Below are 27,057 nucleotides of genomic sequence, written 5' to 3' on the forward strand. Positions count from 1 at the left end.
ATGATGTTTGCTGTGGGTTTGTCATACATGGCCTTTATTATGTTGAGGTAGGTTCCCTCTATGCCCACTTTCTGGAGAGTTTTTATCATAAATGGGTGTTGAATTTTGTCAAAAGCTTTTTCTGCATCTATTGAGATGATCATATGGTTTTTATTCTTCAATTTGTTAATATGGTGTATCACATTGATTGATTTGCATATACTGAAGAATCCTTGCATCCCTGGCATAAATCCCACTTGATCGTGGTGTATGATCCTTTTAATGTGTTGTTGGATTCTGTTTGCTAGTATTTTGTTGAGGATTTTTGCATCTATATTCATCAGTGATATTGGTCTGTAATTTTCTTTTTTTGTAGTATCTTTGTCTGGTTTTGGTATCAGGGTGATGGTGGCCTCATAGAATGAGTTTGGGAGTGTTCCTTCCTCTGCTATTTTTTGGAAGAGTTTGAGAAGGATGGGTGTTAGCTCTTCTCTAAATGTTTGATAGAATTCACTTGTGAAGCCATCTGGTCCTGGACTTTTGTTTGTTGGAAGATTTTTAATCACAGTTTCAATTTCATTACTTGTGATTGGTCTGTTCATATTCTGTTTCTTCCTGGTTCAGTCTTGGAAGGTTATACCTTTCTAAGAATTTGTCCATTTCTTCCAGGTTGTCCATTTTATTGGCATAGAGATGCCTGTAGTAGTCTCTTAGGATGCTTTGTATTTCTGCGGTGTCTGTTGTAACTTCTCCTTTTTCATTTCTAATTTTATTGATTTGAGTCCTCTCCCTCTTTTTCTTGATGAGTCTGGCTAATGGCTTATCAATTTTGTTTATCTTCTCAAAGAACCAGCTTTTAGTTTTACTGATCTTTGCTCTTGTTTTCTTTGTTTCTATTTCATTTATTTCTGCTCTGATCTTTATGATTTCTTTCCTTCTGCTAACTTTGGGTTTTGTTTGTTCTTCTTTCTCTAGTTCCTTTAGGTGTAAGGTTAGATTGTTTACTTGAGATTTTTCTTGTTTCTTTAGGTAGTCTTGTATAGCTATAAACTTCCCTCTTAAAACTGCTTTTGCTGCATCCCATAGGTTTTGGATCATCGTGTTTTCATTGTCATTTGTCTCTAGGTATTTTTTGATTTCCTCTTTGATTTCTTCAGTGATCTCTTGGTTATTTAGTAATCTACTGTTTAGCTTCCATGTGTTTGTGTTTTTTACGTTTTTTTCCCTGTAATTCATTTCTAATCTCATAGCATTGTGGTCAGAAAAGATGCTTGATATGATTTCAATTTTCTTAAATTTACTGAGGCTTGATTTGTGACCCAAGATGTGATGTATCCTGGAGAATGTTCCATGTGCACTTGAGAAGAAAGTGTAATCTGCTGTTTTTGGATGGAATGTCCTATAAATATCAATTAAATCTGGTCTATTGTGTCATTTAAAGCTTCTGTTTCCTTATTTATTTTCATTTTGGATGATCTGTCCATTGGTGTAAGTGGGCTGTTAAAGTCCCCCACTATTATTGTGTTACTGTCAATTTCCTCTTTTATAGCTGTTAGCAGTTGCCTTATGTATTGAGGTGCTCCTATGTTGAGTGCATATATATTTATAATTGTTATATCTTCTTCTTGGATTGATCCCTTGATCATTATGTAGTGTCCTTCCTTGTTTCTTGTAACATTCTTTATTTTAAAGTCTATTTTATCTGATATGAGTATAGCTACTCCAGCTTTCTTTTGATTTCCATTTGCATGGAATATCTTTTTCCATCCCCTCACTTTCAGTCTGTATGTGTCCCTAGGTCTGAAGTGGGTCTCTTGTAGACAGCATATATATGGGTCTTGTTTTTGTATCCATTCAGCCAGTCTATGTCTTTTGGTTGGAGCATTTAATCCATTCACGTTTAAGGTAATTATCGATATGTATGTTCCTATGACCATTTTCTTAATTGTTTTGGGTTTGTTTTTGTATGTCCTTTTCTTCTCTTGTGTTTCCCGCTTAGAGAAGTTCCTTTAGCATTTGTTGTAGAGCTGGTTTGGTGGTGCTGAATTCTCTTAGCTTTTGCTTGTCTGTAAAGCTTTTGACTTCTCCATCAAATCTGAATGAGATCCTTGCCGGGTAGAGTAATCTTGGTTGTAGGTTCTTCCCTTTCATCACTTTAAGTGTATCATGCCACTCCCTTCTGGCCTGTAGAGTTTCTGCTGAGAAATCAGCTGTTAACCTTATGGGAGTTCCCTTGTATGTTATTTGTCGTTTTGCCCTTGCTGCTTTCAATAATTTTTCTCTGTCTTTAATTTTTGCCACTTTGATTACTATGTGTCTCAGCGTGTTTCTCCTTGGGTTTATCCTGTATGGGACTTGCTGCACTTCCTGGACTTGGGTGGCTATTTCCTTTCCCATGTTAGGGAAGTTTTCGACTATAATCTCTTCAAATATTTTCTCTGGTCCTTTCTCTCTCTCTTCTCCTTCTGGGACCCCTATAATGCGAATGTTGTTGCGTTTAATGTTGTCCCAGAGGTCTCTTAGGCTGTCTTCATTTCTTTTCATTCTTTTTTCTTTAGTCTGTTCTGCAGCAGTGAATTCCACCATTCTGTCTTCCAGGTCACTTATCCGTTCTTCTGCCTCAGTTATTCTGCTATTGATTCCTTCTAGTGTAGTTTTCATTTCAGTTATTGTATTGTTCATCTGTTTGTTTGTTCTTTAATTTTTCTAACTCTTTGTTAAACATTTCTTGCATCTTCTCGATCTTTGTCTCCATTCTTATTCCGAGGTCCTGGATCATCTTCACTATCATTATTCTGAATTCTTTTTCTGGAAGGTTGCCTATCTCCACTTCATTTAGTTATTTTTCTGGGGTTTTATCTTGTTCCTTCATCTGGTATATAGCCCTCTGCCTTTTCATCTTGTCTGTCTTTCTGTGAATGTCTCACATTTCACTTTTTTATCCTTCTATATTGCTTGAATTTCTCACCAGATTTTTGGGGGTTTGTTTTTGTTTTTTAATTACAAGTTATGTGGTCCAAGGAGACACGGACCTTTTTTAAAATTCACCATTTTACTTCATATTACTTAAAGCTAATAAATATTATACACTGAATTTTTCCTTTAATAACCAATAGAGGATGCTAATGAGCCAATGAATTTCAAAACTAGTGATGAAGGGAAAGAATCAAGCTTTTTTTTTGTTTTTAGGGAATTCCCCCATCTTATTATCATTTTTTTTTAATTTATTTATTTTATTTTTGGCTGCGTTGGGTCTTCGTTGCTGCGCACGGGCTTTCTCTAGTTGTGGTGACCTTTCTCTTCGTCATGGTGCGCGGGCTTCTCATTGCGGTGGCTTCTCTTGTTGCAGAGCACAGGCTCCAGGCATGCGGGCTTCAGCAGTTGTGGCATGCGGGTTCAGTAGTTGTGGCTCACAGCCTCTAGAGCGCAGGCTCAGTAGTTGTGGCACACCGGTTTAGTTGCTCCGCGGCATGTGAGATCTTCCCGGACCAGGGCTCAAACCCACGTCCCCTGCATTGGCAAGCGGATTCTTCATCACTGCGCCAGCAGGGAAGCCCGAATCAAGCGTTTAAATCTACCTCTCCTATACAAATGGTAACCAAAGGAGCAGACGAAGGAAAGTTTTCTCTTTATAGAAGTATTCCAGCTAACAAATGAAGAAGAAATTTTATAATTAAAATATCATTTTGCAACTGCTAATGAATGTATGAATGGATACTGGCACTGATCAATGGCAGCAAACATGACAAAAAGAGAAACAACCAGACATTTCATGCCTCCTGATAGAAGACTACACCACCCACTTACAAAATATTCTTGGCGGGAAAAACCTGAATCTGATCAAGCTTATCTAGCTCCAACTACCAATTTACAGGAAAGAGAGGAACATGTTGAAAGATACTGCAAGGATGTAATAAGCAAAATCCAGAAAGTGGAAAACTTTAGAGGATAAACAACCACTTTCTGCAACAAATAAATTGCAAAGGAAGAAAACAAACATGAGGAAAATCTACAGATGAGGGTTTTCCAACAGCAGCACTACTGACATTTAGGATCAGAGAATCCTCTCTCGTAGGAGCTGCTCTGTGCGGGACGTTTAGCAGCATCCCTGCCCTCTGCCTATGACACGCCAGGAACAACCCCACCCCATCCCCCTGCCAAAATAAAAAATGTCTCTAGACATTGCCAAGTGTCCCCTGGGAGGCGAAATCGCACCCAGTTGAGAACCACTGCTACGGATTAAGAGACACATCAACTAATCATAATGTGTGGACCTTATTTGGACCTTGATTCAAACTATAATACCAAAAGTTACTGTATTTACTATTTACTACACCAAAATACTAAAAAATATTATGACATTTATGATACAACTGAAAATTTGAACACTGAATACTGATATTACACAATTTTCAATTATTTTTAGTTGTTTTAAAGGTATTGTAGTTTTTCTTAAAAGGGCCCTTATCTTAATAGATATACATGCTGAAATACTCACAGATATAATGACACATCACCAGTTCGCTTCAGAATAACACCAAGTGCAAGGGAAATGGGGGCAGGGTTAGATGAAACAAGATTGGTCATGAATGAATTGATAATCACTAAGGTGGAGTGATGGTTATCTGGAAGCCTATTATATAATCCTATTTATTTGTTTATGTTTGAAATTTTCTCCAAAAAACCCACAAAAATTGAAATTAAAGTCAAAACCATCATGGTGGCTAGCAATATTGAGATGAATGACAAACCAACCCAGTAAGTGAATCTTCTTTTTTTTAACATCTTTATTGGAGTATAACTGCTTTACAATGGTGTATTAGTTTCTGCTTTATAGCAAAGTGAATCAGCTATACATATACGTATATTCCCATATCTCCTCCCTCTTGCATCTCCCTCCCATCCTCCCTATCCCACCCCTCTAGGTGGTCACAGGGCACCGAGCTGATCTCCCTGTGCTATGCGGCTTCTTCCCACTAGCTATCTATTTTACATTTGGTAGTGTATATATGTCCATGCCAGTAAGTGAATCTTAACGTTCAACTAGTTTCCATTAACCATCCCATGGTATGCTTGCTCAAACACATGCAGGGGCTCTCAGAATATATAAACAGATGATTCTAAAAAAAAAAAAAAAAAAAAAAAAGAAAAGAAAGAAAGAAAGAAGGAAGGAAAATGGCCCTCAGCCCCATGAAAAGTTGTTCAAACTCATTTGTAATTAGAGCTATGCAGATCAAAATGTGGATACCATTTGTCACCTATCAGATTGGCAAAGATTAAAAACATGACAACACATCCTGATGACAAGAATGTGGAGAAAGCTGCACTTTCCTACACTGCTGGTGGGAATGAAAGCTAGTCCAACCATTCTGGAGGGAAATCTGGTAATCCTGACAAAACAATGCACTTAATCTTCTGACCAAGTAATCCCACTTCTAGCAATCTAACCTGAAGATATACCTCCATTAATATGAAAATACATATGCACAAGGTTATTCATTACAGCATTGTTTATAACTATAAAATGTGATAAACAACCTAAATGCCCATACACAAGAAAATGGATGAATAAAACAGGGTACATGCACACAAAGGAGTACCGTACAGCTGTTAAAAAGAATAAAGAAGAGCTCTATGAACTGACATGGAGTGATTTCCAGTATACACCGTCAAGTAAAAAAAAGCAAAGTGAAGAGTATTCATCGTATGCTACACAGTGTAAAAAAAAGTAGATATAAGAAAACACACAAGGATCTGCACATTTGTGGGAAAATGAACAAAAAACTCCACACAGAAAGGATAAACCAGAAACTAAAGAGAATGATCACTCGTGGGGATCGGGGAGATGGGGGACCGGGAGGGGTAGGAGGAGTGAAGAGGGCAAGACACTTCTGAGTATACCTTTTCATGTAACTTCTGGCTTCTTAGAACCACAGTAATGTTCCACATACCCAAAATATAAACCAACAATTAAAACCAACCAGGACAGAGGAGGAATCCAAAAGGCAACATAAACAGTAACAAATAAACCTGAACTATATTACAAATAAATAACACACTAAAGTAGAAGAAAAGAAGTTAACTTTAGAAAACGGTTTTCTGCCTAGATATTATAAGGCTAAAGACAAAAACAAAACAAAACAAAACCTACACACAAATACTGTAATCTACTTAGCAAACTGGGTTTCTCAGAAGGTTATGGGTTAGCAATTTGAGAACTACTTTATGTACTTTATGTATACACTAGGATTGAACAAATAAATATATTGTAGATAATGAGAGCTGCGTTTCTGTTAGTCAACAAAGTCAACAGTAAGGAAAGGGGGAAGTTTAAAATGAACCCTGTGGTGTTAGATTAGAATCAAAGGTATCACTATAAAGTTTTATGGTTTTAGTACAAATAGACATAAACACAAATACAGGTGTGTGTGCATGTGCGTGATTAGAGTATTTCCTAGTTCTGTCCACTGAGAACGTCTAGAAGCAATGAGCCTACCGAGTGCCAGACCTTGGTTTCTAACAACCATTCTCCAATAAAAGGAACCAGGGCTCACACAAATACATACAAAAATCATATGTCGGACTTCCCTGGTGGTGTAGTGGTTAAGAATCCGCCTGCCAATGCAGGAGACACGGGTTCAAGCCCTGGTCTGGGAAGATCCCACGTGCCATGGAGCAACTAAGCCCGTGCGCCACAACTACTGCGCCTGCGCTCTAGAGCCCGTGAGCCACAACTACTGAAGCCCACCTGCCTAGAGCCCGTGCTCCGCAACAAGAGAAGCCACCACAAAGAGAAGCCTGCCACTGCAACGAAGAGTAGCCCGGCTCGCCGCAACTGGAGAAAGCCCACGCACAGCAACAAAGATCCAACACAGCCAAAAATAAATTAATTAATTAATTTTTTTTAAAAAATCATGTTACCATTTATTCACACCATAATTAATGGAAAAAGTATAATATTAATATTAATGTAAAAGTAAGTAGGCAATCACTACAGTAATAAAATGTGACTTCCAAAAAGAATTAGACACTTGGTAGCAGCTGCAACATCAGCACTGACCAACTGTTCAAAAACTGTGCAAATTATTGTGGGGTTTCAACTGCTCAAACCAACCAAAGCTTGCTTTATAATCAAATTCCTTTACTTACTCCTGTTCTGTTCTTATTCTTGAGCCCCACCATGTCAGACCATCAAATATAAAGGCATTCATCCCCTTTACGTGTTCAGTAAACTCAATTTCATACCTAAGAACGCAGGATATGACAGCATACCAAGCAGAAATCTGCCCCAAACTGATGGTTTAAAAAGTTTTAAAGCTTGATGAGAGAACTATATGTTAGTGCCACTAAGCATTCTGAGATAAGACTCCATTTCACAACATATTTTAGTTCAAATAGCAAAATTGAGTATATATGTAGAATACTATTATAAGTGAAACATATGAAGAAAATACTCATATATTCTCCTATGATAAACTGTCACATCAAAAAAAGATGTTGAGAAACTCAATAAATGGACTTTTTGTCTCTTACAGGGAGATACATGTTCACCTATTAAGTTTATAATACTAAAAGACTTGATCATTAAGCAGAAACGTAGATAAAACAAATTTTAAAAATAATTCCCATCCTTAACATTAAGAAAAATCAAAATACGCTCCAATAAGAAATCCATTATAATAAGGATGAAACAGAGTTAATTATAAAACTTTTCAAATAATGATTTCATACTCTGTTCCCAAGGCAGTTATGATCATTGTAAACATATTTACGCCAAAGAAAATAATTTTAATAAAGGGAAAAAAGGAAGATGTTTACAGATGTATTTCTCTGGAGCTCTGGCACATCTGTTTTACCTGCATCACACCCCTCCCCCACCCCCACCCCACGACAGAGACAGAGATCAGGTCTGGCTCTATGACCTTCTAGCTCTGCAACCCTGGGAAAGTTACCAACCTCTCAACCCTCAGATTCCTCATCTGTAAAATGGAGATGATAATAACACTTACCCAGCAAGGTTACAGTGAGAGTTAGATGAGTTAATTAATACAGCTAACGCAGTTAGACAGTGCCTAGAACTTGGCAAAGCATTCACTAAGTGTTCGGCTGAGTTCCTGGGACTCTAAGAGTGAGTAGCTGAGAAACTCCTATCCAGTAGCATTATTCTAGGTAAAATGCTTCTATCCCCATAAACCAGGCTCTTCGTTCATTCAAACTTCAGGAATGAAAATTAATATAGGACATTTGTAAATTACCAAAACCACTCAAACATTTAAAATCATCCCTCACCTGGATTATCACAATAGCTTTCTTACTCACCTGCCTGTCACCTTTGCCTCCCCCTCCAGTATTTTCTCCATGTAGCAGCCAGAGTGAACCTTTTAAAGGTTAAGTCAGATCGTTTATTCCTCCACTCAAAATATTTGACTATTTGCTCTGAGTGAAATCCAAAATTTTCTAGTGTTCAAATGGCTCCTTCACAAAGCCTTCCATAATCACACCGTATGAAAGCAGCCTTATACCACCCCCAGTCCTCTCTCTTCTCCTAACTCAATTTTTCTTCACAGCACTTAGCATTCTTTTGCCATGTATATTTACTCAACTATCCCACTTCCCCACCATCCCCACCTCCACAGAATGTAAGTTACAGGATAGCAAGGACTTTGTTCATCGCTATATTCCTAGCACCAAGAACAGCGCCAGGCATACTGCAAACTGGGCCAAAGCCAACAGCATACTTGATAAAACACAAGAGGCAGTCCCTTGTGTCCGGAAAAAGAAATGAAGTAAAATTACAAAATACTATGTGTCAGCTACTAAAGTGGCAAATTTTTAACTTTTTAAACTTTTTATTTTAATGTTTGAAGTGTAATAAAGTTTTAAAAAAATCTTCAGTGCCCATTACAGCTCGGTGAACTTTTCCATCTGTATACACTCATGTAACAACAACCCAAGACCAAGATATAGAACATTTCCTGCACCTCAGAAGCTCCCTTGAGCCTCCTCTCAGTAAATACCCCCAGAGAGGTGAGTATCAATACTAGTCTGACTTCTACTCAATTATGCCTGTACTTGAACTTCATATAAGTAGAATCAAACAGTATATGCTTTCATGTCGGTCTTCTTTTGCTCAACCTTATATCCGTGGGATTCACCCACGTTGTTGCATACAACAGTAGTGCATTCCTTCTTTATGGCTAAGTAGCATTCCATTTTATGATTATACCACAGTTTATATGATCGACTATTGATGATAGTTAAGTTGCTCCAGTTTGGGGATAATATGAATAGTGCTGCCATGAATGGGCTTCTGGGTTCATGGGTATGTCTTTTGGTATCTGCAGAATGGCAACATTTTTGTTTGTTTGGGGGTTTTTTGGGGGGGCCGGGGGGAGGGAGATAATGGTTAATAATACCTTAGTGAGAATCCAGGGAAACGCAAGTAGGCAGTAGGTGGGAGTATAAACTGAAATAACCTTTCTGAAAGACATTCTGGCAATAGGCACAAGAAGTCTAAAAATATCTATGCCCTGTGACTAATAACTCTACTTCAAGGAAATTTCTTACTGAGTATTTACATGGGCCAGATCTTCTTCTAAGTGTTTTACATGTATTAACTCATTTGATTTATTCTAAGGAAATGATTAGAGATGCTCAACAATGGTTTATTCAGAAGGATGTCAATCAACCATCCATCATTAGGAAATAGAAGAAAAACTAGTAAACAAAGTAAAAAACTAACATGAGGAGAATGATTTTGAAATGTATTGTACTTCCATGAAATTAAACTCTATGCAGCCACTGAAAATGTTTCTCAAAGAACATTAAAGATATAGGAAAAAGTATACATTAATGAATGATAGGTAACAGTAGAACGCATAAATAAATTCCTAGTTTTGTTTCATTTTTAAAAATACATATGTATACCTTAAATGTTAAAATACTGGTAATCACTGGAAGACATGGGTAATTTCATATTCTTGATTCTCTTCTATACCTCTCAATTTTTCTACAATATGTTACTTTTGCCAATCAACATGAATATATGACTAACAAGACTAATAAATAAAGGTGTTTACATTATAATGGGGAGACAAAAGACATTATAATACAACTGAATCAGGGCAATGATGCCATTTTGCATAGGATGATATAAAAGCTCTATGAAAGACATCTATCCTAGAGATTAGTAGGGGGTAGGGCATTGTCAAGAAAGATCTCCATTGTCTTACTTCCACCAAGGACTCAGAGAGGAAAAACTCCATCTCTAGGTTGGAAGGAACCTGCCCAGGAAAATCCTGTTAATTCCTCAGCTTGCTGCCCCTAAGGTATCAATTATATGTTGTACCCTGGGCACATGTTCTTTTCCCCTCTCACTTACAGAAAAGGCTTAGGCAGACTGAGGGACTGGAATTCCTGAACACCAAGGATGCAGTCAAAGTTCAAAAGCCTCAAACCTGGAGGAAGCTGATTCCATCTGCCCTCATGCCTGGCTAAAAAGCATCAAGGGAGGATCTTCCTTCCCACTCAGGATAAATTAGGGCAAAAACTTTTCGGATTTCCAGATGTCAGAAACTCCAGGCAGAGTTAACCCAAATTTATACCAAAATCTACTGACTCCTTGAGTTTAAAAAATTCTTCTACTCGAAAAAAATAAAAGTACCAAGAAGTTATCCAGGAAAGACAATTCTCTGTATCCACCCTCCTACCCTCTCTTTCTCTTCTGCAGATGGACCATCCCTGGAAACCAAAGGAAAGCTGAGCATGGGGGTTAAAGTTGTACTTTGGTACTTTAGGGGCCAATTCTCACATAAGCAAATGACAGTTGTTTAATAATTAATACCTAAGGAACATTTTGCTGTGTTCAACAAAGCATTCATTCTGTGGTACAATAAACAAAGTAAATATTGATTACAGGAAAAACATATGGACCCCAAATTACCAATGTTTCATTAAGAATTAAACTTGCTAATAAGCATGGCAGGACATTATCACTAAATTTTCTAACTTTTGACATCTGAATCACATTAACTTATCAAGGATTGCTGGTCAAAAAAGCCCTGGGTTCAAAAAGCACTTTTCAAAGTCACTTCCACAGATATAAAGTCACACAAATCTATGTGACAAAGGAGACCATACTTGTTTTGGCCCTGCTCTCCCTCCTTCACACACAGCCTCTTTATTCTCCCTTCAACTCCTCCTATTTATGAATTTGTATTTAAATGTATTAACAAAATTCTCCATAAACTACCTGCAGCTTTTCATGGTTATAGTGTTACTTAAATTAAGATAAATAAAATTGTAGCCAAAAATTTATTAACCCATCAAGTCTCTACATTGTACCATGGGACAAATTTCTTATGCAGCTAAAATAGTTCTTTGAAAAAAATAAGTATTTACATAATCACCAGGGATTTGGGTTTTATTCTATATGTAACCTAGATTTTTGGATAATCTCTATTCTGGTTGCCTATGATGGGAAAAGAGGATGTAGAAATAGAATTGGCAAAACTTGGTATCTTCATATTTCAGTTTTACATACAATCAAAATATAGGCGAAACATCGGTTTCAAGTAATAAAGAAAGCACTTTACATAATTTATTCTTATTACAAAGCGGCACATTTGCAATAACATTCCCAGCATACACCAGACTATTAAAAGATTATCTGATATACAAAATAAGGATGCTGTCCTTCTTTTACAGTGACAATTTGTTGGGGTTTTTTTCCCCCCTCTGTTGTTGTGCTGTCAGAACTGTGCAACCTGAAAACTGATGAAAACTAGCTGTAGCTGAAAATTAAATAAAACCAACTGTACCTAGCACTAAACACTGACAAGAACGCTGTAATTTAACTGGTTTTCTCTCCCAGGTCCAGTAGAGGGAGACTAAGACATCTGGCCTGGTCGTGTAGCGTTTCTGCAAAATTGGGGAGGGGGGGAGCGGAGGCTGTATTTAAATGTCCTGCTGTCAATCAAAGGACACTTCCTACAATCACAGTCACCATATCTGCTCTTACCCGCGAGCGTACTCTCGCCCAGATACGACATGAAACGGTGCTCGGGAAACCTGCATCACCTAAAAGTGACCGCAGGCTTTGCCACAAGACCCAAATAAGGACTTTGGGAGCCCAACCTCAACTAGTTTCTTTGTTTAAATGCCTGCGAATCCCTCCCACGCCGGAGTCAAGAGGCTGTGGCGCCGCCCTTTATTAGCCTCACACTTTGATTACAAAACACACGAGTCGGCGGCTCGGCGGCGGAGGCGGCCCAAGCTCTCACAAACGTCAAACCCGAAACACAGGCGGCGGCCGAGGCAGAGGGCGACGCTCGCCGCCCCCGCCACCCGACCCGAAATCCCCACCGTCCGGCGAAAGTTCGCCCGCACCAGGCCCCCGGGCGCTAGCCCCGGGCCGCCCGGCTGTCGCCGGCCCCTCGGGCGACAGGAAATTTCACTCTTTGTAAAGTTTGGGCTGCGGCGCGGGGGCGACGCGGGGGGTTGGGGACGAGAGGCTGTCCCTTCGGGCCCCGCTGCCCACTCCATCCGCTCCACCCCCGCCGGGACGGGTTGCGCCCGGGTGGCGGGTGGAGGCCACGACCCGAGCCGCCCCGCCGCCCCGCCCGGGACCCCCGGCCCGAACTTCCGACTGGCATCTTTCAAGTCCCCGAAAGTGCCTCATCTGTTGCTCTGTTTACTCCGCGGAGCCCCGCCGGGCTGGCGCTACCGACGCCCCCGTCTCAGCGCCCTGCGGCCGAGGAAGTTTGATAAAGACCGGGGAAGGGGGCGCGACCGCGACCCGCGGGCGGAGGCGGGGGGAAGGAGGGCAATTTCTGGAGACCCCGGGCCGGGGCCAGCCGGTCGCCGCCCGGAAGGAAGGCGCGGCGGCCGGCCGGGCTCGGCGGCCGGCCGGGCGGCGACTCCGGGCCGGGAGCCCCGGGCGGGCGGGGCGGCGGCGGGCTGCGGGTGCGGCGAGGGGCGGCGGGCCGGGCCGGCGCTCCGCCCGCCGCCTCCGCCGGCGCCTGCCCCGGACGCGTCCCCTCGCCCCGGTCTCCCCCTGCCAACTTCTCGGCTGGTCCCCTTTGTTCCCGTTTGTTGTGGCGACTCTTCGCCCGGCCGGGCGATCCCACCAGCCCCCGTAGCCCGCCCGGCGCCCGGCGAGCCCGGGGCCCCGCGCGCCCCGCTGCCCGGGCCGGGGGCTCGGCGCCGGGGCCCCTCGGCGCTCAGTGCGGCGGCCGGGCGGAGGGCGGCGCGGGCGGCCGGAGCGGCGAAGGCGGCGGTTGGCCGGTGGCCGGCGGCGGCGGCGGGGCTAGAAGGGGCTTATTTACCTGCCGTGGAACCAGTCCTTGCAGATATCGCACTCGATCATGAAGCGGTTCACGTCGTACGGCTGCCGGCACACACAGTACACCGGCGGGGGCGGCGGGGGCGCCGAGGCCCGGCCCGGAGCCGCTACCGACACGGCTGCCGCGGCGGCTCCAGCTGCTGCTCCCGCGGCCACCGCCGCCGCCGCTCCGGCCATCTTTAAAAAACACACACACGCTCGCTCGCTGCTCCGCTTGCCGACTGGAGCGAGCGCAGCCGCCAGCCAGCGCCGCCTCCTGCAGCAGCCGGAGCAGCAGCCGCGGCGGCGGCGGCGGCGGCGGCGGCGGTGCCTCAGTGCGCGCGCGCGCGCGATGCCACAGCCGGGCGCTGGGTGGGGGGGAGGGGGCCGCGGGCGGCTGGCGGCGGCGCGCGCACGATGCGCGAGGTCCCGGCCCGGCTCCTTCCGGCGCTCCGCGCGGGGCCGTGCGTCTCGCGCACGTCGTCCTGCCGCCGGCGCGCGCGCCGCGCTCCTCTCGCGTCAGCCCGGCGGAGGGACAGGCTGAAGGGCACGCGGGGCGGGGGAGGCGGAGGGAGGCAGAGGCTCCCTGAGGACACGCGGGGTGGCGCGGGGAGCGCGGCCCCGGGAGGGGGACAGCGGGCGCGTGCGAGCAGCCGGCTCCGGCGTTTCTGAGTGAACGCAGAGGCCGGGGAAGTTCCTGCGCAGTGAAAAGCGGCGCACGCTGCGTGTGTGCTCTGGCTCTGCGAACCGAGGAAATTAGAGCCCCGCCAGGGCCACCTCCCGACCCGGGGAGAATCTTAAATCAATTAGCAGCCGCCCCGCGACCTCCGTGGGTCCGAGCCGAGGATTAACAGCACAGCGAGCAGGTTATGCCCTGCGGTGGGGCAGGAGTGTGCTGGGAAGTCATTCAAACTTCCAAAACGTCCCACCCGAACTCCCACCGACCGGCCAGGAAATTAGTGTTGATGGAACCACTGGTGGGTGAAGGAGGTTGTTCCCAAGAGGAATTCATTTAATGGCTGTGAGCCGAGAGGGACCAGCCTTGAAATGTGGGTGGAGAAAGGACCGGAGAGGAACCCGGCATGTTTATAAACAACACGACTTAGATGCGAATATTTTCAAGTTACCAGTTTGGAAGATAAGGATAAAATTCTAAATGACAGTGACACCTCGGAAAGGGACTACTACAAAAACCAGATAATACAGTACTTGGCACATAATTAGGCCACTAATAAAATATATTTGAATGAAAGATGAGATTGATAAGAATAAAAACAGCTAACACATATCGAATAAAAATAGATTGCCTTGTTATCATAATTACGCGAATTGGAAGGGATGTTAAGAATTATGGAATCACAGAACATTGTAAATCAACTATACTTCAATAAAATTATATATATATACATGCATATATATAGGAATTATGGAATCAGATATTTGTAGCTAAATTTCGCAGGCATTTCTATCGTTGGTAAAATCCCTATAGCTCCCGTCTCATTCAGGTCCAGGCAGAGAACCACTGATCTAGTCTAGCCTTTTTATAATTGAGGAAAGCAATTAACTTGCCTAAAATCTCAGATCTGGGCTTGAGCTAAAGTTTTTAAGTGTCTTGGTTCTACAACCAGTCCTTTTTCTACCACACCATTGCTTGTCACATATTTTGCAGGAAAAGAAACACCTAGAGGTCAGAGTTGACCACAGAGGGAATGAGTTCGAAACATATTTCTACTGGTGAAAAGAGAAAAGTTACTGTAACTCTGGCATATGTTTAGAGGCATCCTGGATTCAGGTAGTGAAAAGAGCCTTACATTCAGACCCTGCTTTGTAGAAGCTGTGTGACCTTGGGCAAGTCACTCCATTTCTCTTGAATTAGATCCTTGAAGATATCCTCAAAGAAAAATTATAGATAATATATTCCTTAACTACCTCACAGAGGCTTTATCATAAGCAGAAGAGATCATGTATTTTTAAAAGTACACTGTAGAGGATGTGTGTTGTCACAGAAGGGCAGGCAGTGAAAGCTATCATGTTGGAGCTGGGGTGAGAAGGGTATCCACACAGGGACGTGGCTGGGTAGGAGGTGTTCTCAATGCTGGAAGGGCCGCCTGGCCCTGGGATGTCACCATGGGTGGAGTGAGGAGGGTAGCCAAGCAGAGGAGGAGGCAGCAGTGGTGATGGGAGATTGGTTATGAACAAGAGGATTGATCCAGTAAGTAAATATATTAAGGAAAATGGGAGCCAATTCCTCACTGTTGAGGAACAGGTTACAAATATGGAAAGAAAACTAGAATGAATCTTTCGGTAGTGAACTGGTAATGGAGGTATCAATCTATTTCTATTTATAGAAATAAATATAGGTATATAAGTACATGCACACTCTGTCCACTGAGAGGGTCTGGGGCACAACAAAATGATGAGTATATCTAGCCCAGATCTTGCCTTGTAAACACCATTCTCCTCTTCATTTTTCTTCTTGGCAAAACGGCCGATTCCAGGACTGGAGAAGAGAAGTACAGGATGAGACTAGAGCCCCTAATTGTGCCAGAAAAAAAGGGCATATGCAAAGAATAATGGGGCATGTCAAAAGGACACAGGCCAACTTGTGTCCCAAATCTGGGACAAAATAAAAAATAATAATGTATTTAAACACATTGAATAACATAGAAAACCATACAGATGTAAATAACATAAATTGAAAGTTTGAAAAGGATTGGAATATTTACAAAGTTTCAAAGTATCTCCCCACAAAATTCTTACTAATTACAAAGAGAATTAAAGTAACTTTACAGTGGAGAAGTCTGGCAAGCACCATCTTAATCAAGCGATCAAGGGCCATCAGTAATGGGACAAATCAGAATCATGCACCACCTGATAGGATCCAGTGAGGATACTAGCATCACTTCTGTGTATTTTTGCCTGGTCCACTTAGTTGAGTCTCCAGTTTGGAAACACAGCTAGTTTCAAAGGCACATCAAAAAATCAGCAAGAATAAGAACACCATAAGGCATACAAATCTGTAAGGAAAGGTTAGAAATTTGTAAACACAAAGATTTGACCTTGAGAAGAAAAGAATGAAGGCTGGAACTCTGAATAATGCCAAAATTTTAGTGACAATCTCCATGCCTAGTAATTAAGAGCATGTGTTTGAATTCCACAATCTACTATCTCTGTGACAACTTACTAACTATTGGGTTTTAGTTTTCTCATTTTAAGGGGTGATAAGAATATCTACCTCACACAGTTAGATGCATTAAATGAGATAACAAAATGCAGGTCACAATTCTTAGTACATAGTAACCCATATAGCTATTAGCTATAATTATGAGTAATTATTTTACTTGTTTATTAATAATAATAAGACCGAAGAGCACCTAGAAAGTTAGGAGGGAAGACTAGGAGAGTATTATTACAAAAAGGGGGAAGAGAATTTCAGAAAGAAAATATCCTGAGGGAGGGATAAATTAGGAGATTGGGATTGACATATACACACTACTATATATAAAATAGATAACTAATAAGAACCTACTGTATAGCACAGGGAACTCTACTCAGTACTCTGTTATGGCCTATATGGGAAAAGAATCTAAAAAGAGAGTGGATATATATATATATGTATAACTGATTCACTTTGCTGTACACCTGAAACTAACACAACAATGTAAATCAACTATACTCCAATAAAAAATTAAAAAAAAAAAAATCTTGAGGAGAGACACCCAGCTCCACATCAGCATTGGTTGGCAACGACTGTGGGGATCCCTCTGTCTTTCTCCTTTGCAGGTACTCTGGTACCTACCATACATCTTACTTAATTTTCATATCAAATCGAAGTCACTCTGTGGATTGTTTTTAACACTCCACTTGTCCATAAACCCTCATTTCTCTAAAAAGAAATGTTTGCTCCAGCCTAACAACTCTGCTTCCCACTACTACCAATACTGGTCTATCTCCAAGACCACGTCTGCTATTCCCTTCCTCAGTATTCCCTCTCCTTCCTTTTTCTTCAAAACACTGTTCATGACTTCCCTGGTGGCACAGTGGTTAAGAATCCGCCTGCCAGGACAGGAATAAAGATGCAGACATAGAGAATGGACTTGAGGACACGGGGAGGGGGAAGGGTAAGCGGGGACGAAGTGAGAGAGTGGCATGGACTTATATATACTACCAAATGTAAAATAGATAGCTAGTGGGAAGCAGCCACATAGCACAGGGAGATCAGCTCAGTGCTTTGTGACCACCTAGAGGGGTGGGAAAGGGAGGGTGGGAGGGAGGGAGACGCAAGAGGGAGGAGATATGGGGATATATGTATATGTATAGCTGATTCGCTTTGTTATAAAGCAGAAACTAACACACCATTGTAAAGCAATTATACTCCAATAAAGATGTTAAAAAAAAAAAAAGAATCCGCCTGCCAGTGCAGGGGACACTGGTTCAAGCCCTGGTCCAGGAAGATCCCACATGCCATGGAGGAGCAACCAAGCCCGTGTGCCACAGCTACTGAGCCTGTGCTCTAGAGCCCAAGAGGCACAACTACTGAGCCCTCCTGCCGCAACTACTGAAGCCCGCGCACCTAGAGCCCATGCTCCGCAACAAGAGAAACCACTGCAAGGAGAAGCCCGCGCACAACAACGAAGAGTGGACCCCACTCGCCACAACTAGAGAAAGCCCGTGCACAGCAACGAAGACCCAACACAGCCAAAAATAAATAAATTTAAAAAGAAAAAAGAGAAAACATCACCCAAAGAGACTAGATCTTGAAGAGGAAGTGTATGGTTGGTGCTGGGAGGAAGGAGCGCAGGGTCCCAGGAGAGAAGGCAGGACCCCAGCACACAAAGCTCGGCAGCTGTGTTGACAGTCAGCCTGATTTTCTTTGCTTCTGCCCCAGGAGCTGGGGTAAATTCTAAACTGATGGCCCAGTTTAAGAAGTTATTAAAGGAAACTGTCAACATGTTGAACATATTCAATCGACGTGCAAATTTAAGAATAAAACAGTGATGAGAAAGTGGTATAAATGAAGGCAAAGCAGATAAGTGACATTAGTAAGGAAAGCGAATCAAAAATGTAGCCTGACATTACATACCTTCTGAAGGGATACAGTATAAAGTACACAGCTTCACTTATGAGGTATTCTTGCTAAAAATGTTTAACCTGAATGTAGTTAAGCCATTAGACTTAACTTCCGGTTTACAGGAAATTCAGGAGATAGAGCAGCAAGTTGCAAGATACCACAGGGAGTTAAGACCCATCCAATATGTGAAACCTTCCACAAGACAACTGGCTTCGTCTCTTTAATAAGGTGTCATTAAGAAAATGGGAGGGGAAGGGCTTCCCTGGTGCCTCAGTGGTTGAGAATCCGCCTGCCAATGCAGGGGACACAGGTTCGAGCCCTGGTCCGGGAAGATCCCACATGCCGCGGAGCAGCTAAGCCCGTGCGCCACGGCTACTGAGCCTGCGCTCTAGAGCCCGCGAGCCACAACTACTAAGCCCATGTGCCACAATTACCGAAGCCCGCGCGCCTAGAGCCCGTGCTCCGCAACAAGAGAAGCCACCGCCATGAGAAGCCCGCGCACGGCAACGAAGAATAGCCCCTGCTCGCAGCAACTACAGAAAAAAAAAAACCGCGCGCAGTAACGAAGACCCAACACAGCCAAAAATAAAGTAAAAAAATTTAAAAACAAAAAGAAAGGAAAAAGGGAGGGGAACAGGAGAGAGGAGGAACACTGTTTTAGATAAAAGTCTTAAGAAAATAACCAAATATAAATAGATAGGTAGATAGATGATGGATGATAGATAGATAAAGGAAATATTACTCAGCCATAAGAAAGAATGAAATAATGCCATTGCAGCAACATGGATGGACCTAGAGATTATTATACTAAGTGAAGTAAGCCAGACAGAGAAAGACAAATATCATATGATATCGCTTTATATATGGAATCTAAAAAAAAAAAAGATACAGATGAACTTACTTACAAAACAGAAATAGACCACAGGCATAGAAAACAAACTTATGGTTATCAAAGGAGAAGGGATAAATTAGGAGGTTGGGATTAACAGATACACACTACTGTATATAAAATAGATAACCAACAAGGACCTACTGTATAGATCAGGGAACTATCCTCAATATTTTATAATAACCTATAAAGGAAAAGAATCTGAGAAACAATATATATATACATATATCTGAATCACTTTGCTGTACACCTGCTGTACACAACATTGTAAACCAACTATACTTCAATAAAAAGAAAAGAAAATAACTAAATATATTTTATGAACTTTGATCCTGATTCAAAAAAATCTAGAAAATACAGTTTGGGGGATAATTGGGGACATCTTAATACAACCTGGGTATTAAATGACATTAAGTATACATTAATTTTCTTTGCTGTGTTACAGTATTGTGGTTTTGTAAAAGAATGTCCTTATTTTTAGGAGACACATGCTAAGGCTTGAAAGGTAAAGCATTATGATGTCAGCATTTGCTTCGAAAGGCTCAGCAAAAAAAAAAAAAGAGGAAAAGAAAGATGGAGATGAATGAAGCAAATATAATAATATTAACAATTGCTGAATCTAGGTAATGACGTGTATATGAGTGTTCGTGGTACTAGCCTTTCAGCTTTTCTGTATTTTTGTAATTTTCCATAAGTTTAAAAGTCTAACCTTTCCTGAGTCTGTTCTGAAGTTAAATAAATGATATTTTTGTAGTGGATAATATCTTCTAGAGTTATACCTGTCTTTCATAAATCAAAGTGCTATGGGACTATTATTTTGTTTAAGCTTCACAACCCAAGGGGTTATGAAATAAGAGGTAGAATTTGACCCTTCTAAAGAGGAATAGGGAGGGGCACTTTTTACAGAGAAAGTTTCCTAAATGCTCCTAATGCTGTGTCCCCACCACTCCACCCCTTGTCTAATGAGAGATGATGTTACTCACGGGCGTGTGTCCCATGTGTTGATAACCACTCTGTTAGACTAGTCTCCATACAAAAACCTCTACCCGTGGGACTTCCCCAGTGGCACAGTGGATAAGACTCTGCGCTCCCAAAGCAGGGGGCCCGGGTTCGATCCCTGGTCAGGGAACTAGATCCCACATGCATGCTGCAACTGAGTTTGCATGCCACAACTAAGGAGCCCGCCTGCTGCAACTAAGGAGCCCACATGCCGCAACTAAGGAGCCCGTGAGCCACAAATAAAGAGCCCGCCTTCCACAACTAAGACCCGGTGCAACCAAATAAATAAATAAATATTTTTTAAAAAAAAGAAAAGCTCCACCTGTGCCCCATTCTAACCATGAGGAAAAACATCAGGCAAATTCCAATAGAGAAGCATTCTACAAAATACCTGAGCGGTACTCCCCAAAACTGTCAAGGTCATGAAAAACAAGAAAAGCCTGAGAAACTGTCACAGCCAAGAGGAGCCTAAGGAAACATGACAATTAAATGTAGTGTGCTAGATGGGATCCTGGAAAAGAAAAAGGACATTAGGTTAAAACTAAGGAAATATGAATAAACCATGAGCTTTAGTTAATTATGATGCATCAATATCAGTTTGTTAATTGTAGGAAATGTATTGGACAAGTGGAGGATGTTAATAATAGGGGAAACTTGGTACCTGCGTATGGGAATTCTATATTATCTTCTCAATTTTTCTGTAAATTTAAAACTGTTCTTTCAGGGGCCTAGAGCTTAGAGCTATCCCATAATCACAAATGCTTTGGATTTGTTATTATTTTGGTCTATCAAAAAGCTCTTGTGTACATTACCTACAAAATCTCCATGTTTCAATTACCAACCCATTTACTAAAAAACAGTTACAGAGGACACTAGATCATGGTTTCCCATTCTGAGTTCTTTGGTACTTCGATGCAGTTGGAGAAGATGTGCCTGGTGGGGTGAGCAACATGTTATTAATACTGATTCAGTCTGGAAAATTATGCATGTCTGGGTCTGTGTGTATTGTGTACCTGTTATTAGCCCAAGAGGTTGGCAAAATTTTCAAGTATTTATTCATCCATTCATTTATTATTGAGTGCCTACTCCATACATCTGGTAGTTGCTAAGAACACAAGAATAAAAGACACATCCCCTGTCCTCAGTGGGCTCTTACCATAAAAGAGATAAACAAGTAAATATAAAATTGTAACATAATATGTTAAGAGTTTTGATGGAGAAAAACACAAAGAGCTGTGGCAGCACATAGGAAGGACATCTAATCTGGACTGGGGTTGATCAGGGAATGTTTAGTCCAAAAGGACAGACAAATATTGAAAGAAATTCTATGTCCTTCACTATCCTTATTTATGAAATAGTAAAAATTTTACTTTCCAAGCAGTATAAAAAAGTTTCACTCCCACCTCAAGTAGAAGTGGGAGGTGTATATATTTATATACATGTTTTTGGTTTTTCAGGTTATAAGAAGCAAACCAAATAATCAAGGTAGTACTTACTAGTAATGAGGCTGGGGTGTGTATCTTTAAAGGGGACTGAATGAGAGGCAGTGGCAAAAATTTCTTGTATAACAACAACACCAAACATTTATTAAGCATTCAAGGTGGTGTGTGTAGCAATACTATAAGTATAAAGAAAAATTTAGTAAATAGAAAAATTTGATAAATAGAGAATTATGGACAAGTTCTTTTTTATTTTTTTGGCCATGCCACACGGTCTGCAGGATCTTAGTTCCCCAACCAGGGATTGAACCCGCACCCTCCGCAGTGAAAGCACCAAATCCTAACCACTGGACCACCAGGGAATTCCCCAGTGGACAACTTCTTAATAAATTTTGTTTGCATTCTTATTTCAGGGGTGATTCCTCCTTGTTTCTGATTGATGCAATTAGCAGTCACTCCTAATGACCAATAAACAAATATTTTTAAAATGCAAAGAATCTCTTTCAAATTGAACCCAAATGACAAGTAATTCTTTTGTGACCTGAAAATTGCAGCATGAATATATATGTAATAAGTTTGGATATTGTCCACTGTCTTTGAATTCTTCATATATGACTTATAAATCTTTTGCCTATGGATAACTAATTTACAACCTATTAAGTCTGTAGATTTAATTAAATTGTGAGTCCTGCCTCTTAATTTTATTGCCTCACATATTTATTCTTTTATAGGTTGTAATTAAGAAATTAACATTAAAACCAAAATGGGTTTTAAGTTTTAGTTTTGTTTTCTAATTGCACAAAAGCTACAAAATACTACCAAATAACTTTCTTCATAGTATTAGAGATAGGGTTTAGAATTCCCAGCTATCTTTTCCTTAAGTACTTAAAAATAGGAATTAATGTATAGTCAGCCTGAATATTCAGGGCCAGTCATGGGAAAGAAGCTTATATTCTCTTATGTTTGAGGAAAAAATAGGAGGAAAAAATAGCTTTAAAGATGATTTTTAACAAAAATACTAAAAAGAATTACCTTAGAAAAGAATTACCTGCATTAACAAAAGTAAGTTTGGTTAATAAGATTTTACTGAGGTCTGTTTCATACTGGATGCCATGAAGAAAATCAAAGAAATGTATAAATGGTTCCTGTTTTAAGAAACTTATAATTTCCAAGAGTAAAAAAATAGTGAGCAAAGAGTTAACCATGTGGTACACAGGCAGCCCTGAAAATCCAAGATTTTCAAAGGACCTGGTGAAAAGAACATTCAGTCAAGAACAAACACAGAATTTCAGCACAGATTTGTATAAAAGCTGTGAGGAAGACCAAAGCCTAGGATGAGCTGGGCCTTGCCAAAATAAATTCAGGACAACTAAAAGGACTCTTTAATCTATATTTAGAGTGAGAAAAAGAACAAGGAAGGTGTAGGCATGATGGTAGGGGCGGATGGCGTAATATTGACAGATGATAAAGCAAAATTCTCAACATCTATTTAATTTTCATCTCCTATCAGAAGATGTCTTTGGAGCTAGAAAATAGTCTCTGCCAAAAAAAAAAATGGTATGTGGAACTATGTATGGATTTGACCCACTTATTTGTAGCAGCATGGGAAGATTAGAAAGGTTCTCTATTTGAAACTAGATTTAGCTTATTGAGTGGGCCAAAGGGAAGTATCAAAGTACAGGAGAGGCGGAGGCAGGTGGTTCTAGAGACACAGATCCAGGTGCAGATGCACGAAGGATCAGTTTATCCACCGGAAATGGGAAAACCAGATGACAATGCAAAGACAGCTGTTGGTGGTAGGACCAGAGAGACAAGGTAGCAGAGAATGGAATCTAGAGCTAGTATTTATATACATTTAAAACAATCTTAATGAGAGTAGTAATTTGATCCTTGGACTTTTCCAATGTGGAAAATAAGACAATTGCTCAGGCTATGCTGCTAGCAAGAGGAGCAGGTGAGATTTGACCCCAGGTCCCTATGACTTCACAGTCTCTTTCCTCTGTATGCTGAAGATGGCCCAGTGATATGGAATCCGAAGGATAATAAACTTAAAAATCAAAGGCACCCATTGGCATCAAGGAAGTCTGTGAGCAGCTATGAGGGCTCCTGTCTTGGGACTGGAGTTTAGGAGTTGGGTGACCTTCTCTGGGCAAAGAGACTGGCAGGAAGAAAGTCAGGTACTAGGCCTATGTGATCTTGGATGTATCAAAAGCATGAGTTGTGACAGGGACTAGGACAGAGGCCAGGAATTAGAAATACAATTCAAGGAAGGATGACTTGTTGCTGAGCTGCTTAAGTACTTCCTGCTAAGATTCATGCGACCGGGAGAATGGTAAAGGGAAATCCCAGGATTGTAACCGAGCAGAAGGCCAGGAGAGCAATCTGTCAGATGAGAAACGAGGACAGAAGGACAGGAAGACAAGAGGAAGGTTTCCAGGGACTAAAAAATAATGAAACTGACAGATTGCTTGAAATGATCTTTTTAACATTAGAAAAAAAAACTGATGACAGACATATTGGCTCATTGGGGCCAATTAAAATGAATGAATAAGCACTTAGAAAATAAGCAAATTTAAAAACAAGTTTATTTATTTATTTATTTATTTTTTTTTTTTTGGCTGCTCTACGCAGCTTGTAGGATACTAGTTCCCCGACCAGCAATTGCACCCAGGACCTCAGCAGTGAAAGCGCGGAATCCCAACCACTGGACCGCAGGGGAATTACCAAGTTGGTTTTAACTTTAGGACAAACTAAAGTTGTAAGAGAAAGGAAACAATCAGAGTACACTATGGGGTTCTAGAGTGAATCCTATTTAAACTCTGATTATTGATCTTTTAAAATTGTAATATAACTGTACTTAGAAGATGGAAAGAATAGAAGAGGGAGAGGATGGATTGAAAGAGTTAAATCCTCAATAACAATAACAGGAAGTCAATAGGTAATGTCCAAAATGGATAAATAGCCATATAAGTATTTTATTTAGAAATATGGAGTTAAATAACAGAAAAGTGGTTAAAAGAGTTCAAAGTAGTTGCCAGTAGAGAATGGGCCTGGGTGGCATGGAGGTGGGGAGCAAAGGTGTAGCAATGACAGCAGAGGACTGCTTTTTTCACTGTAAGTCATTTCGTACTATTTGATTTATCACTTATACCCTTGTATTATTATGAAAAAATTGCTAACTTTTTAAAAGCAGGTGGGATTTGATTGACTGAAAAAGGGAAAGGGGAACCGCACCCAAAGTAATTGTGGATCTTCCCAAGAAAGCTTCAGAGAAGCTTCAAGCTCCAGTCAATATATTTAAAGACAAGGAGTCAGCCATGGGACAATCATCAGGATAACTCATTAAAGAACTTCTGAACCACCTGGAACAGGTGTACCCTCCCCTCTCCTCCTCAGAAACAGAATGGCTGGCAGCAGCAGCTTTGCCCTAGGCCAATAGTTGTCAGACTACTGGCCTTGTTTTCAGGCTTGTTAAAACCCAGATTGCTGAGCCTCACCCCCCAGAGTTTCAGTAGGTCTAGGGTGGGGCAGAGAATTTGCATTTCTAACAAGTTCCCAGGTGATGTTTAGGCCGCTGCTGGTCTGGGACCACACTGAGAACCCCTGATCTAGGTGGAAGCTAGAACTGCTCTCTAAAGAAAGTGGGCAGCATGCCTAAGGAGGGCTCCTAATAAGGGTACTGAGGGCTGGGAGAGAAATGCAGCAGAGCTTAGGTAACTCCAGGCCTCCACAACAGACGCCAGGAAAAAGAAGAAAGAGAAGAAGGAGTAAAGGATAAGGATAGAAATACACTGAGCTGCTATTTTCCCAGAATAAAGCCCTTCTTCCTTTGATAATTGAGAAGTTCCCCAACCTGCAGGCCTGATACAGACCTGATCTGAATGCCTGTAAACACTCCCTGGCCCACCTAAAACTCACAGTAAGGGCTCCCATTCAAGGAAGAACCATGTGGATAAATTGCAGAAAAAGCCCAAATCAGCTCATACTAATAAAGAGAAATGTGTATTATAAATGTGAAGGGACAAAAAGGCATGTGAGGAAAATCAACGGCATAAAAGAGGAGGACTAATGTGGAAAACAAACACACAAAGAAATAACAACTCACCCTAGAGGAAGCATAATTCAGGAACACAAGAGAAATACACCTTTTTCTTCATTCTAATGAGTAGCCTCAGAGAAAGTTGAGAGCAAATTTCAAGAAAAAAGAGCAAGCTGCTATGAAAAAGGAGCCTTCATAGATCCTTCAGAATTCCTCACAGAGTTTGAGGAACCTAAAAATTATGACTACTAGAGTAAAAGAAAAAAAGTGAAGGAGTGAAATAATGAATGAACAAAGCTAAAGGCCAAATTAGTGATCTGGAAGATAAACCTAAGGACATCTCCCAGAACATAATGCAAAAAAGACAGGCAAATAGGAGATATGTGAGGGATATTGAGACATAGAAGATGAAGAAAGTCCAATATTTATCAAATGGAAGTTCTGCAAGGAAAAAATACAAAGAGGGGGGAAAAAAATCAAAGAAACAATAAGGAGAAAATCCCCTAAGCTTAGGAATGAAATGAATGATTTCAGATTAAGAGGGCCCACTGAATGCCAAAGCAAAGCAGTTGTAATGAGACCCACAGGGAGGTGCCCCTTGGTGAAAATCCAGAATAAAATTCAGATTAAAATTTATGTATGTATGTATTTATATTCAAAGTTTCCAGAAAGAGAAAGCATGTTACCTGCCAAGGAATAAGAATCAGTCTGACTTCACACTTATCAACATGGCTAGATGCTTGAATGTCTTCTAAGTGGGCCCAGCTTCATAATTTGCAGGGCTCAGAGAAAATGAAAATGTGGCATTCCATAAAAAATTATTAAGAATTTCAAGATGGTGACAGCAGAGACTTAAACCAAACGAGGGCCCTTTTAAGCACAGGGCCTCATTAATCTGTGCTTCCTTTATTTTCAGGCCATTCTCGGCTTCCAATGCTTGTTGTATTTCATGCCACTCTCTTTCTTGGGGTGGACAGGTCTCATGCCAGTGAAGGCAGCCCTGCTTCCAGGTTCTGAGAAGCAAAGACTTTGAACCTAAAATCCTATACTCAGCCAAACTGTCAATTAAGTAGAAGTGCAAACAGATGTTTTTGGACTTGTAAGAATTTAGAAAATTTGACACCTACCCTATGTGAAAAAAGTATCTGAGTAGTTTTCAAAAACAAACAAACAAACAAAAAACAACAACAAAAAAACAAAAACCCCAGAGCTTCCAGAAAAACAAATCAAGGACTCCAAGAAATACAGTGGCTTGAAATACCAGAAACAGTGTTAGCTGAGAATGACCTAGAAGTAAAGGAAGTTTAAAAAGTAGGGGAT

General features: G+C 41.2%; 1 protein-coding gene across 3 annotated transcripts in view; it reads right to left on the reverse strand.

Annotated features, from left to right (window-relative positions):
• KDM7A (lysine demethylase 7A) overlaps positions 1–13,606 on the reverse strand; it is a 79,467-nt gene extending 65,861 nt beyond the window's left edge. Inside the window, exon 1 of one of the 3 annotated variants that reach the window (XM_082400289.1) lies at positions 13,305–13,605. In XM_082400289.1, coding sequence (XP_082256415.1) covers positions 13,305–13,498 — 194 coding nt within the window. In that variant the 5' untranslated portion in view covers positions 13,499–13,605. Of the gene's footprint in view, positions 1–13,304 lie in introns of all 3 variants that reach the window. The other 2 variants (XM_082400288.1, XM_082400290.1) reach the window with 2 other exon arrangements.
• Positions 13,607–27,057: the final 13,451 nt, after the last annotated feature.

The sequence above is a fragment of the Balaenoptera borealis genome, assembly GCF_965194805.1.
Source record: "Balaenoptera borealis genome assembly, chromosome: 7".
NCBI lineage: Eukaryota > Metazoa > Chordata > Mammalia > Artiodactyla > Balaenopteridae > Balaenoptera > Balaenoptera borealis.